Source organism: Thalia democratica, chromosome 9 (genome assembly GCF_965202585.1).
Source record: "Thalia democratica chromosome 9, ktThaDemo2.hap1.1, whole genome shotgun sequence".
NCBI classification, from domain to species: Eukaryota; Metazoa; Chordata; class Thaliacea; order Salpida; family Salpidae; genus Thalia; species Thalia democratica.
In genome coordinates, this window is record NC_139173.1 from 29,826,169 (window position 1) to 29,841,357 (window position 15,189).

A 15,189-nucleotide genomic window follows, 5' to 3' on the forward strand; every position below is an offset into this window, starting at 1 on the left:
AAATGATAGTTTTGAAAAGTCTACAAATTTATTGCATATAACATAAGTTCAAAACGTTTTCAGATAAAATCCGTCTTCAGTAAACTTTTGATAAACTAATTTCAAGAAACTTTGGTTCTTGAAATTAAGTTCTTTTAGTTTTTAATGAAACTTTGATAATTGTTTAATTTTCGTAATATCATTCATTAAGGTACAGTTAAAGTTTAAACTAACAGACACGTAGATTAAAAAACTGTTGTTTATTGAGCTTTTTTAGTTTCTCAAAAATGACTACTTGATGAGCTAATGTTGTGTTCAATTATAATGTGAGTAACGATTATAAATTAGCTTTATGCTAGGTTTATTATTTGACTTTAATAAAAGGTATGTAAAAATTTATAAACTTTGTATTTTGTTCTATTAGTTTACTTTTATTGATAATTGTTTTCAAATATCGGTCTAGCGCTCCATTTCAAGTAAGCACTGTTCAAACTTTAATATCCTCAGTTGTATTTTACATCAATATTTTAACTTCATATTGTAAAAACAAACGTCATTGGAGCTTAAAGTTTTTTTCAGCTCAATTCTAGTGATGCGCATTTCTAGCGGTGAAATATTCTTCTGAGTGGCTTCACAGTCTGAAGAAGAACGTGTTTAGATCTGTTTTTTTCATACTTGTTTATTAAAAAAAAAAATTAAACGTAACACGTATCTGAATAACAAGAAATTTTCTTAAAAGAAATTGAAACATAACAATTTTGCTCTTTGTTCATGCAGTAAACTAAATGTGTATTGCCTTTTTGATATGGCGCTTTGTACGATTCAGTTTTATATACTTCTTTCTTTTTCAATGGTTGACAGCATGTCAAACACAGCTCTTACTTTTTGTGTTTAAGCAGAATTCTTTTTTATTGGCTCTTTTTTGGTTTTTGTTTTTACTGTTAATGAAAATTTCATTGATGTAAAGACTTTAAAGCATCAGCTTTTTAGACAAACTTATTTTTTTTAAAGCTGATTTAACAACTTTCTTCCATATTTTTTCGTATAAATATCATTCTTTTTACATGCAGTTTAGATAGTAGCTTCCGCTATTTTTTTTCTTTTCGGAAACTTTTAATGCTATTGCTTGATTAAGGCTCATTTAATTTTCTATTAAGAATTTGTACTCTAAAGTGGTTATGACCGTATGTGGACTTTTCCATCCCTAGAAGTAGAGTCAACCGTAAGGTAGTTTTGTTTTAGCGCTTTGGAAGCTACAGCTTCTCTAAAACAGGTTTTTAGGAAACTTAATTCTTACCTTATAGACCTCGTCGGTTGATAGTTTCAATTTTTTGGCTGATCGAAATTATTTTTTATACTTTTGAAAATCATTACAACTATGACCTATATAGTTTACTGGTCGTTGGCGTTTTGAGCAGTTTTGTTCTTTCTTTTTAATACACTTACCCCACTTGTTTACTAAGTACAAGGTGATACTTTTTAAACATAGCCAAGGAAACACACTACTAAAACATTTAAAAAGGTTCTTAACAAAAATTTGAGCAAAAATGTCTTTTTAGCTCAGCTCATTGTCTTTCGAGTTTATGAAAAGCAACTCTTTTTTCTACTTTAATAACTTATCTCCAAACAATTCTTTTTTTTCTGTTGCTGGTGTTTATTTGTTGTTAAAAGTCTTAAAGCTTTATTTTAAGTTTATTTAAAAATGAAAATTCTGAAACTTTATTTTCTTCATCAAAGGTTTCAAGATGGTTTCTTAAAATCTTTTGTGTACAACTCACTCTTTTTTCTTTAATTACTTCCAGTTTGGGCTCTACTTACCACCTTTTCTTTTTGGACGTTTGATTTTTTAGATTGGTTGATCGACTCTTAGAGTTTAAATTGGTTTATTTAAAACTTTAGCCAGTTTACAAATTGCAGCTATTCGACTTTTGTACTTGTCTTATAAGTTTTACGCAAGCACGTTTAAACTTTTATAATGATTGACGCTCATAATTAAGACCAAAGGACTTGATTTCTATATTAAATAACAAATCAGTTCTTTAAACATTAGCTAATGAAAATTACAATCTATTTTAATTTTTTGTTGTGACGTTTCAGCTTCTTTGGACTTTGTTTTTTTGTGCGACTTGAACTTCTTGCAAGAAAATTTCCACCTAATTAAATTGTTGATCGGGTATTTTTAATTTTCGAATTTAGTTCTTCACAGCCGCGGCTCTCAGCACTTCAAAGATTTTGCACTTAGACCGCTAAAAACGAACTCAGTGACGAAGATATTAATCTACTCTTATATACTAAAAAGAAGAAAATTATGGTGTAATTGTTATTTTTGGTATATGGAATTTGTTGATGACTATTAAAAACAGATTTTAAAACAATTCTGACACAAAATTCACATTATATTGGAATAAGTCAACAAAAAACTTTTCCTTAACCTCCTAACGGTTTTCTTCTTTTGTAAACTTTCTCAATGAGCTAGTTTTGAAGTCTGACAAATAGTTTTATTTGCAAAGTGGTTCATTTATTTCAAAGTTTGGATACACATGATAAGTTTTATTGATCTGAAATATCTTCAGTATTTTGGTTTGATCTTACTAAAAGTTAAACTTTTTTAGACTTATCTATAAAAAATATTATATAGATTCTAAGCAGGTTATAGCTGATTAAAATTTATACTACTAGTAATTGTTGATTTATTTTTGCTTATCAATGATTAAACATGATACGTTAAGTGTAAAACTAAAAAATAAAACACTGATTTCTTACTTAGTCAATTATTGAAAAATAACTGAATGATTTTAATTGAAAAAGTATATACTGTCAAAATGAGTATATAACTTAAATACAACACTTTATCTAATATCAAAAACAAAAAGGACTTTTTTCTAAACAATACTAATTTTTCTTATTAGTTAAAATTACGTTAAATATGTTTTATACATTTCAGTATTTAGTTCTTTTAACATTCAGTTTTTATTGCAGTAAATATTTTATACTTTATTTATAACACTTTATGTTTCGCAGTGTCTTTAATTTTTTTATTAGTTATTTTTTACAAGATTCTTCCTAACTTGTTACTTCATTACATTTTCATACAAATATGCATACAAACGCAGTTTTAAGCGTTTGTTAAAATATGTCATAAATTTAACTTAACAGTTATAGTAAATAACGGCATTAAAAGTTTAAAATTTTAGCAAAATTATAAACAGTTTTCGTTTTTTGTTGTTTTTATTTAAGTTTTATTATTACACTATTAAAGGCGACCAAAAGTTAAAATATAAAACAAAACTAAAAATTTGAAAACAACAAAAAAAACTATTTGCAATAACCTAAGTTTTTATGTAGTTTTTAAAACTACTAATGTAAACGCTCTGTAAAACCAAAACTTTTTTTTTCGCCATAACTATAATACCAAAGTGGTAACAAAACTTACAGTCAGTTACTTTTTCATATTAAGTAATTGTTTGCTTAAAATTTTTTTAAATTCTTTTACATAAAAGTAAATAGTTTCCAGTAAAATAGTTCAATACAAAAAAATTCACAAAATTACATTTAAAACTTCGACTTCAAGCTTAATATTTAACAAATTTTATCAGTAAGAACAGTAGAAAAATATTAGAAAATTTTTAATAAAACTTTTAGTTTTATTGTAAAAGTAATTATCACTAGAACTGGGCCACACTGTCGTAACTAGGGACCTCGTTGTTGTAACTAGGGACCTCGTTGTCAACATACCCTGGGTTGTTGTGGAACTCTGACATCCGGGTCTTGTCCACAAAAGCCCCCAACTGGGAGTCGTACGCGACCTTCTTGTCCGACGGTCCCCATTTCAAACTCGGTGTGAAAAGCTGTGAAGTTTATTTGAGTTCAAGAAGAATTAAAAACTGTACAGTCAGACAGTCTTTAAGAAAGTTTTTAAGTTTACTTGGTTGTTTGTCGGGTTATGTACAACTGTAACTTTATAAGTCTGTACGCATACACAGTCTAAGTATTATGTTATAAGTAAATTCGTATGAAATTAGACGATTACGTTTAAGGTTTCAGTGTAATTTGTGTAAAACTTAAGAATTTGTGCTTTCATGTCTTGTTTTTATCAGTTGTAAAAATAAGGTATTCACTTTCTTGTATTTACAAGAACCTATGTATAACCTTCTTACTGTTAAGCGCGTTTTACGCTTTAAATCTTTCAAACTAACTTGTTTACAAACTTTATTTACTATTATTTTTTTAACTTTTTTTTAGAAATAATAATACCCGCTCTGTAACAAATACACAAAAATAATTGTGCCAAATAACTTACGGGGCCGAGAGGTTGTTTTTTGTAGTACTTTGTGTAAATGATGATTCCGATCGCGTACAACGGAACAGCGACCCCTGGTGTTACGCTCATCAGAAGGGCCAGGGTGTTTCCCCACGACTGATACTTCTCGCCGAAGTCGCTCGCGCTGTAACCAACTCCACCGGCTATCACAAGTAGCTGGTAATGTTTTTACTTAATAAAACAAATTAAAACGTATTGATGGTATTGTATTATTTTAGTCTTTAACAACTTTAACTTGTAAACATTTGCATAAAAAGGTAAAAGCTAATAAGAAAATGATAATACTATTTTGTCAGGCAGACGCAAAACAAAAACTAAGTTATTTTATAGTTGTAAAGTTTTTCATTTATATAAAATGTATTGCACATAAATTGAAACAATCTTCAAAAAACAGTTTAATTCTTGTTGACCTTTAGGCGTTTTTAACAGAAAAATTCTTACTAAAACAATATCTATTTATAGAGCTATGCAGCTTATTAGCTTTATAGCTTTATAGCTACGTAGGTTTTAAACCAAAAACAAAGAAACTTCTTCTTTAAACGCACATGGAGATTGAAAAAAAAATACAATTTTTTTAACTTTAAACAAAAAATTAGTTAATAAAAAGCTACAGTAATTTTTCAAACTTTGGAAGTGAATGATAAAAAATGGCAAATTCAATTCATATTATATAAAACTTTAAAATTAACTAACCAATAAAGCGATTGGAGTGAGTACCATCCATGTTGCTTTGAAATAAATATTAGGTTCAAAACCCAGCATAAGTTTGATGTCTTTGTTGAACCGCCATCTTTGCGTGAAGAAAAATCCTTTTTTAATTTTTGCATAAGTTAAAAACAAGTTGAACTTAATGTACTAAAACATTCTGTCAAAAAGTTATTGTAAATATTCTTGTATATTTCGTTGCGTTAAGACTAGAAATATTTTTACAGCTTCTACATGAAAACATTTAAATCTTTTTATATAAAAGCATTTTAACAATTTTAAAAGAGTTTTTTATAGTTTTTACTGTTTTGATTACGTTCTTTCAGTTTTGATATTGTGTAATTAATCATATAAATTGCTTTAAATAGTATTTAGCGCATACAAACTATAAATTATGATAAAGTGTTTATTTTATTAAAACGACGGACTTTATAAACAAAGGTTAAGCCAAGTCACGTAAATGCCAGGCTAATCCGTTTAAGTAATAAATCAAATGCTAAATACAAAATTTTTTGAAAAAACAAACAACAAAACAAAACTTTATTGAAAAAACAACAATAATGCGTTAAAAAGTTTTTGTTTGTTTGAAAAGTTGTTTGTGTTAGGTTAGTCGGTTTAAAACTAATTTCAAATAATCCGTTATAGCTTAACAAAACTCAAACACTATTTGTTGCCACTTTGCAAATTATATGTATTATTAATGTGTAGAAAACTTGGTATTTGCTTGTTTAAGGTTAGTCCTTGATAAATATCAAAATCACGCAGTTGCTACATAGTTTAAAAGGTGAAAGTGTATAATCAAAGATTAATTGTCTAATATCACATTTAAAACAGTAATTATATATTTAATATATACAGAACTTTATACTTACCATACCCCCAGTTAATACCAACCACCATGAAAAATGCCAGCAAGAGCAACCCAAACCAAGCTGAGTAGTCGTTGTAAAAGTTGAACCAATACATACCTCCCTTTTTAATAAAAAAATTAACTTTTATTGCATACTTTTAAATTGATTATCAAAATACAAGGTCTAACGGTACAATTTTTTGTGGTGTGTAACAAAAATATTTTCTGATATTTAAGTTAATTTGAGTAATATTTTTGCGTTTTAATAAACAAAAACATCAAGTTTAAAATCATTATAACTTAGAAATTGACCTAACACAAGTATGAATGAATTAAGCAGTTTTACATAAAAGTTTTAATTACAAAGTTAGGAACTAAAAAAACGATAAACCAACTGACCTGTGTTACGAGCAACAGACCGAGCAGGAACGAAACAATGGAAATGCCCAGAGTGAGCCAGATCTTCCTACCCCTGAAAAATGAGGGGAACTCGTCCAAGAACCCGGTCACTACAGTTTCCAGCATGGCGAACTGTTTGTTTATAACTTAAATAAGTCTATTTAATTTAAACTTATATGTTCATAGTTTCATTTAACAAATAATATATAATGTTTATAAAAGTTTCCAGTAATTAAGTTACATTTTAATGGAGTAAATATGATAGGTTTTTTTCTAATGTTTCACTTTAAATACAACTTTGATTCTATAACATTTGTAATCTTATGCAGCTAAAATGTATAAAATCTTCTGTCACTCACCTGACTGTCGAGACCGAGTGTGAGCAGCATGAAAAAGAATAGTATGGACCACAACTGAGGTACTGGAAGTAAGGACACCGCCTCAGGGTAGGCGACAAAAGCCAGTCCTGGTCCTGAATTAGTAGAAGTTGTTTTACAATATTGTGTACAACTATTTTAAACAAATGGTTTCAAAAAACTAAGTTTTTCCTATAAAAAACTTGATATACAATATGTTGTTTATTTTTAACGTTTTGTTTAGTAAAGGCGCTTTTAGGCGGTTAGTATAAAAATCTATATTTTAGAATTAAATTTTAACAGTAGAATTTCATCACGCGCGCCTTATTAGATGAGTCAGATGCCAAGTGCATGTAAAGAAGTGAGAAAATAATTGATGAAAATAAAATTGTAATTTAGATTTTTTATAAAGTTTCTTAAACATTATAAAAAAGTGCAGAACCTTCAATTTAAATTTATTGAAGTCAACAAAAAAGCTCACTTGGCGGTATTTTAAACTTTAACACCTATAAATAAGCTGACTGAAAAGAATTATCGAGCTATAAACATTAACATAAGTATAAATAAGTATTTAGCATATATAAAACTTAATCATCTAACACTATACTTAAAGTAATTTACGAGTACATTTAAAAAATTTCTGAATATCTTTGTATATTTACCTAAGTTATTAAAGTTGTTTAAAAACTTTCTTTTTGTTAAACACAAAGAAAATAACTCAACTGAGAAAGCGAGCTAAACAACAAAGCATTTTTTAGGTCTATGAAAAACAAAAACAGTTCTAGCTAAAAAATTTAAAACACTTTAAATTGCAAACGAACCGGAAGCAATGACTTCTTCTACTTTGACACCGAGTCTCTTGGCCATGTGACCGATGACTGAAAATATTACGAAACCGGCGAACACGCTCGTAAGACAATTTCCCAACGACACTATCATCGTGTCTCTGTGGGAAATATAGTGTTTGAAAAATAACATTCAGTTTATATTCATCAAATAGTATTTTGATGGTGTTAAAGATATTTAAACTGATGGTATTTTGTTATCAAATACACATTTCACCTGAAAATATTGTTGTTGAATTTGTTGTAAGATGCGAATGTTAGAAGACCGCCGAAAGAGACACCTAGCGAAAAGAAAATCTGAGTCGCGGCGGCTATCCACACCTATGTTTATTTATTAAATTAAAACAAGTTATAATATCAAAAACATATCTTTCTGACAACGTAGGTTTTTCTAGATAAGTTTGCTTCGAATAAACTTAAGCTTTTTACATATTAGAACTAACACGGCTGATTTAATTTTTTTAATAGAAAATTTTTCAATTCCCTAATTAAAACTTTTACGAACAAACTTTACACGCTTGAATATTTTATCAACGAATCAAACTAACGTCGGTGTTTTTCAGTTTCGCCCAAACGGGTTTCACGTAGAACACGATCCCGTCAGCGGCGCCCTCCAGTGTGCAACCCCTGATCAGTAGGATGATGAGAACTACGTAAGGGAACGTCGCCGTGAAGTAGACTACCTGGAATGTGAGTAAATATATTTTGTCGTTTGATTTACACATGTATCAAAAAAAAATTTGAAAATAGAATTGCTAAAAGTTATTAACATGCTTTTGTAATGAAGTTTTAAAAGACAGATCGCATTTTGGCTTTAGTTTTAAGAATAATTTTTTAAATTTAACCATTCAGTCAGATACGCAGTGCGAGAAAATAAAAGTTTATAGTAAAAACGTCACATAAAAATGTAACATTTAACACGTAATGACACAAGTTATTTAGATAAGTTTATACGATTAAGAACAAAATTATTGTAACAAACAGTATTACTTCTACTGTGTTCGACCTGAATAAATGCACGTTTTTTATTTCACAAGAACTTTATATAAATTGTATTATAAACTGAGTTTATACGATTAAAGTGTTTTGTTTATTTTTTCCAACCTTTCCGGTCCCTTTGACGCCTTTGGCCAAGCACAGGAAAACGATGATCCACGCTAGGAGGAGGCAGAGAGTCATGTCCCAGAGGACCTCGCCAGGGTCGCCAAGACCCTCGCTCTGGTCCACACGAAGAACTCGGTAACTGTGCGAAAAATATAAATTTGTGAAAAAAATATATATAATGTCAACTGTACTAGTATTATTAATCTTTCCACCACTCTGTAACTGTGTGAAAAATATTTGAAAGTTTCAGAGTGATTTTGATCTTTCGGAAAAAATTAATGAATTGAAAGTGAAAATGTATGTTTAAACAGCTAGCTGTAGGTGAAAAATTAATTAACGACTTACTTCCAGTATTCCTCCGAAGTGCTAATTTTTGTGTCGGGAAAAAGTGCAGTACCGTTTTCATCCTGGAAAAATGATAAAGTTTGAGCATTAAGGAGGCACATTCCAGTAACCGTGGTATTTACGATTACAAATAATGAAGTAAAGAGTGAAGTTAGTTACAAGTTAAAAGAAAATTTCAGAGTTAATTAATTTATTATGAGCAGAAAAATCGGTAGGTAGAAGAAGCCATAAAGGCTCACATCTGCTCACAACGTGAGCTTTGATTTTGTCATAGAAGATAACTAATTGTAACATTTTTATTTTTAACATAAGTTTTAAAATTTGTATCAAGATTTCAATCAACGCACTCAGTGATAAACTAAAAAAATAAAGTTTACAAACACATTTCCATCAATAACTATACTGACTAAAAAAGCGGAAAGTTAATCAAATATTATAGAAAAAATAAACTAAAAAATAATTTTCTTATTAAGCCGACTCGCGAAATTAGAGATTTTTTATACAAATTTAAGATTAAGTTGCTTAATAGGTAATAAAAAATTTTCAGAGGTTTATTTTTACCTCATAAAACAAGCATTTTTGTTTTAATAAAAACTAAATTGTAGTAACACATGATATCTTGAACTTGTAATTTAAAAAAGTTTCTAAAGCATTTAATAAGTTAATAAAATAAGCTTTGGTGTTGTTTTGATAAACTTAATTAATGTCATGAAACTATGTTCTTAATTTGTTGTAAAAGTTATATTGTGATTCCAACTAACACATTAAGTGACCAAACAAAGCTTTTTATTTTATTTAATAAGTACACTGACTAAAACAGTGACAAAGTCAACGCATACCAAGTTATGAAAAAAAACTTATTTTTTGATAATAAACACAAATTTTTAAATGAAACTCACGCAGTTAGTCACTTTGTTTACAAAAAATATCAAGAGCTATAACAAAAATCAAGTTTTTAAAAAAGTTTCTTTTTTCTAAACTAATATTGAATTTAGAATCACAATTTTGAATCACAAAACACCAAGTAATGTACAATATGTAGTTTCTAAATTTAGTTAAGTTTAAACTTTGAAGTATAAAAAAACTAATTGAACTAATTTCAATTAACTCACAGCAAACATAATATTTTCAACTTGTAGTAAATGCATATTCGATTCAACTAATTTCAACTAACTCACAGCAAACATAATATTTTCAACTTGTAGTAAATGCATATTCGATTCAACTAATTTCAACTAACTCATGGCAAACATTATATTTTCAACTTGTAGTAAATGCATATTCGAATACTCTAGCATAAATTAATTTTCATTAATACATTTACACTAATTTTCTTTTAATACTCACGCATTTGGTGAGCTTGTTCCACCACTGGTCGCACCTGGTCCACGGTAGCACGGACTGGAACGAAGCGAACAGGTAGTACAGGGACCACGCTATTATGACGTTGTAGTAGACGCACACGAAGAACGACACTATCACCATTCCAAACCCGATGCCTGCGTAAATAAGTATTATGACGTTATAATTTAAATATTATGACGTTATAATTTAAATATTATGACGTTGTAGTAGACGCACACGAAGAACGACACTATCACCATTCCAAACCCGATGCCTATGCGTGGTTATAAGCACTTTTAGCCAAGTTTCAGTTATAGTGTTTTTTTATACATACAGTGATAATTATGTAAAAATTAAAGTCATAAGTAAAAAGTGGTTTTTGTGTACCAAACTAATTCTTTGCACAGTTATATGTTAAAAATTTTGACTTTTTTTAAGTAGTTCTTAATTAAATTTAAATATATTTTATAAGTTTTTTTCACAATAACTTCTTGTGTGATTGAAAACTAAAGTTTAATTTTAATTTTTTTAACTCAGCTAACTTGTGGTTATACAAAAGTTTTTATACATAAAATGACAGTTTTAGAAAAATAAAAATCATAATTAAAAAAGGTGATAAGTATTGTTAACTAGCTTTATAACCTTATTTTTTAAGCTTGAACTTTTTCTGAAGTAGTTTAACTTCTATTAAGAGTCTCTTTTTCATACTGTTTTCGTTAAACTTGAACTATTTCTTACAATATATATTCTTTATTGCACGACAAAAAAAGTGTTCAAAATATCGGTCATAGGACCTGGTGCGCGAAGAACCTTTCGGTTATTGAGCCGCACACCACTCGATTACCTTTTAAAGTCTCGTCAAGGACAGTGTTATTTTAAACAACATCAAACCTTTCAGTACGGGAACGGCTCTCCACGCCGTGATGGGTCCGGCTCCGCAAAACTGACCGAAAGAGAGCTCCATGAAGAAGATTGGGATCCCGCAAATCAGCAACATGATCAGGTATGGGATCAAGAAGGCTCCTGAAAAAAAAGTTGGAATTTGTGGAAGTTGAAATATTAGTTTTACTTATTGGTGAATATGCTAAATATAAAAGTACACAAAGATAAAATCAGAAGTAGTTAAAACTTATTTTTCTACCTTATTGTGCCACATAGTGATATTTGAAAGCTACCGAAACAACTTGTAAAGTTCAGAACTTTTTCGAATCTTTTTATGTTTGACTCAACAGTGCGTACAGAATTACCAAAATCAAACAGGGTCATAGTAGTTGTTTAAATTTAAAAAAACGTCAAATAAAATAAGTTTATGCCGAAATTAACTTTATTTCTTAAGTGTCATAACTTTATTTTATCTTAACAGAAAACTTACATCGAACAGCAACTGAAACATGTTTTAAAATGAAAAAATAAAAAAAAGAACCTCCTCCGTTGTCGTAGGCGAGGTAGGGGAACCTCCACACGTTTCCCAACCCGACGCAGTAGCCGATGCACGAGAGGAGAAACTCAATCTGCGATCCCCACATCTCCCTCTCCTCCCCCTCCGATGACGTGTCTGTGACGTCATAATTGTAAAATGTTTGATGCGAAAACAAAATAACAAACTTTATTACGACAAAGCTAATTTTAATAATTTTGTTGCGAAGTAGAAACCTTTTAAGTTTAAAATATTAAAACTTTTTGCAGTTTTTAAATGAGTTCACTATAGTCGTTTTAAACGTTTAAATAGTCAGTTAGTACATGTGAACTTTTAAATTTACACTTTTTTTAACATTGTATAAAGTAAAGTAATTTTCAATACAATTTTTAATATAATTTGAAAAAATAGATTTAAGTTTTTGATTTTCTATCTTGAAACAAATATTTTAAGAACTTTTCAAACGAAATACCTGAGGCATCTAATTTCTTACCCTTCTCCCCGGAAGTGACAGCAACCTGTTGAAAATAGTTTTATATCAAAATAAATTTTTATATCTAATTTTTACAAGTTGAATAAAATTTATTTTTATTCAAATAAACCACTTTTTTTTTTGTTTTTATCAAGAAAACTTTGTAACTAATACCTATGCTTAAACGAAAAGTTAAATAACTTTTTCAACTCAATAAAATTTATGAGAAAAAATTTAAAATCTTTTTAACTTCTTACCATTGAATTAAATGTGGTTATACAAACTCATATGTTTAAACATATACTTTTGAAAAAATATAAATAAAGTAAGCTGAAAATAGCAACTACTTTATGTAACTTTGTATAGCTTATTATGATACATAATACTTATGACTCATGTTTCTGTTTACTACTTGGCAAATTTTTTCTTATAAAAATTGTGATAGACAGTTGTTGTCTACTAAAAAATTAAGTTTTTATAAATAAGTTATAAATAGTTAAGTTTTACAGCAGTATGTTAGAACAAAAAAAATATTAACAAAAGAATAACGCCGTTTGGTTCATAAACTCTTGCTAAATATCAAACAATAAAAAAATATGGATAGTCCTAAATTTAAGTATACTAACTTAATATTCTTATTCAATTAAAAGAACGTTTTATAAATAAACAATTTAAAATGAAAATACTATTGTTCTCGTGTTTTTTAGCTATGTATATTGACGAAGTTTAAACAAATTTAATTAATATTAAACATATTTAAACTTGGTTAGTTATCGTATTACACATTAAAAGAATCTTAAAACTATAAAATCGTATAAATACTTATGTTAATACTTGTTACAATTACATACTAACTTAGTAATAAAAAGTTTTAAATCTTTTTTTTTTTTGGAAACTATTTCAAAATATTATCATATTGTTTCTGGTTTTATTAATTTTTTGTTAGACAAGATGCGCCCAAAATAAAATGAGCTAAAGAACAAAAAAGTACTTTTAATAACTTTTATCTTGGTTTATACTCATTAGTTTTATTAATTACTGTAAAGTTTTATGGTTTACAAAATATTCAGTGGTACAAACAAATAAATTTGTTTGCAAAATACTTTCAATTTAGTTTTTATTTTTTAACATTCTTAAAAGAACCACTTAACATAAACACAGAAAAAACACAGCATACACGCTTTAGGCTTTTTAAGGCGTGCTGTTTTCAAAAAAATATTTTTACTTAAGTTTTTTATTTCAGACTTCGCTTTTATTATTTCCAATATCTTAGTAAAGCCTTGTTTGAACAAAACGTATTTATATAAAGTTTGTAAAATAAATTTATATGTATAGACTAAAAAAACCAAATTTTTTTGTTAGAATTAAAAAAAAAAAATTTCTTAATTAACTTGGCTCCCACTAAGTCATACACCAAAAGTATTTTATCTCTAAAACTTGTAATCACTTATTTTCCAATGTTGTTGACATTGCACAGAATATACTAACAAATATGTGAGCAATTATGTTAATTTTATAGTCAACCTAAATAACTAATAAGTATGTAAGCAAATCAAGAAAAATTCTAAAACTCAATTAAACTAAGATTTTTTTGTTACTCATACCTTTATTTTTTTGGTAAACTAGTTTTGTTGTAAGCAATAGTTTATCATATTCTAATTTTTTATACTTGTGTACAGTCATTTTCCAAAGTTCTTTATTTGTTAGAATTTTAAAAATTACACTACTTAAACAAGTGTACTATAAAGAGTTTAAAAACCAAAACCTTTTGAAGCAGCAAATTTAGTAAAAAGTATTACATAAGTTAAATACGAAAAAATAAAATTAAGTTCGCAATGTTTTAAGTTTTATAAATTTTCAATAAATAATTTCAAACTAATAAATAATAGCATTTTTGACTACTATATATACTTTCAAAAAAGTTTACTGTTAGTAATACCTGACAAACAGTAGATTGAAAATAGACCAGAATTAATTCAATATACAAATTTGACTAATGTTTACGATAAAAAAGATTTTAATTGAAATATGGTTGAAAATAATAAAAATATACTTACTTCTTGTGCGACTTTTTCATGCATTTTGCTTAAATTTTTATTCAATTTAAATAACTCGTTATAATTGCTGTAATAGATTTTTAGTTAACAGCAGTTTAAACTCACAACAAAGCTTATGAAAAAGAGAAACCTATAACTATTCATAATAATATGATATAAAAAATACTACGAAAAGTTAAATATATCTATCAAAAAATAACAGTTCTTTGACAATTGCATAACTTTAAATATCTATCTTTAGTTTTTTTTTCTATTATTTGATGTATTTTTGTAATGTTTACGGCTAAAATGTATCAGTAAATGTTCTTAGAGTATTTAAAGTTAAACTTAATATTTGCTCATTTCTATAATTATTTTAAATTTGTTTTTACATTAAGTTATACCTTATTTTAACCTAGGTTTTTTTTTTCTATTACACTTAAAAAACTAGAAACTTATAGCTAATCTGAAAAAAATTTTAATTTTCTTATACAGCCTAGTACAATGAAAACAACAGCAGACCTTGTAAACGTAATTCTGACTAAGTAAGTTAAATTTATGGTTTTAAGTGTAAGTTATTATCTAAAAAAAACTAAAGTGCATAACTGTTACAAAGCTTTTCTGGTAGAATGACAAGTATAAGATTTATTTCTTAAACATAGTAGTTTGTAGAAGTTTTTTGAAATATAAACATGTATGGTTTACGGTATAAACCGCCGAAAAAAAAAACTTACAATCTTTATAGCTCGTAAAAGCTAGGCGTAATTTCTTAAACTTTTTGGTAACCCACTTAATAATCTCACGTTTTATAGTTTATTCTTTAGATTAGTTTTATTTATAACTTTTTTTTAAAACATTGAGAAATACCAAAAATCTTCTGATTTACAAAAACATATTAGTTGTACTTTTTAACTTATTTCAAGTTGTTATCTCTATTGAAACTTTTAAAAGTTTTTCAATGCTACTTCAAGCACTACGTTGTGTTGACAATAAAAAATTGTTTTTGTTAAACTTTT

At 27.7% G+C, this 15,189-nt stretch overlaps 1 protein-coding gene across 1 annotated transcript; it reads right to left on the minus strand.

Annotated features, from left to right (window-relative positions):
* Positions 1-3,221: 3,221 nt before the first annotated feature.
* On the minus strand, positions 3,222-14,255 carry LOC145844709 (sodium-dependent proline transporter-like). The gene is made up of 16 exons (XM_082952124.1): positions 14,195-14,255; positions 12,138-12,183; positions 11,672-11,803; positions 11,140-11,271; positions 10,252-10,403; positions 8,905-8,966; positions 8,560-8,698; positions 8,004-8,138; positions 7,673-7,776; positions 7,432-7,556; positions 6,614-6,726; positions 6,255-6,386; positions 5,878-5,977; positions 4,994-5,109; positions 4,280-4,456; positions 3,222-3,827 (listed from the first exon to the last, which is right to left on the minus strand). Exons 1-16 carry the CDS (start codon positions 14,216-14,218, stop codon positions 3,645-3,647), a joined length of 1,872 nt encoding a protein of 623 aa, XP_082808250.1. The 5' UTR covers positions 14,219-14,255; the 3' UTR covers positions 3,222-3,644.
* Positions 14,256-15,189: the final 934 nt, after the last annotated feature.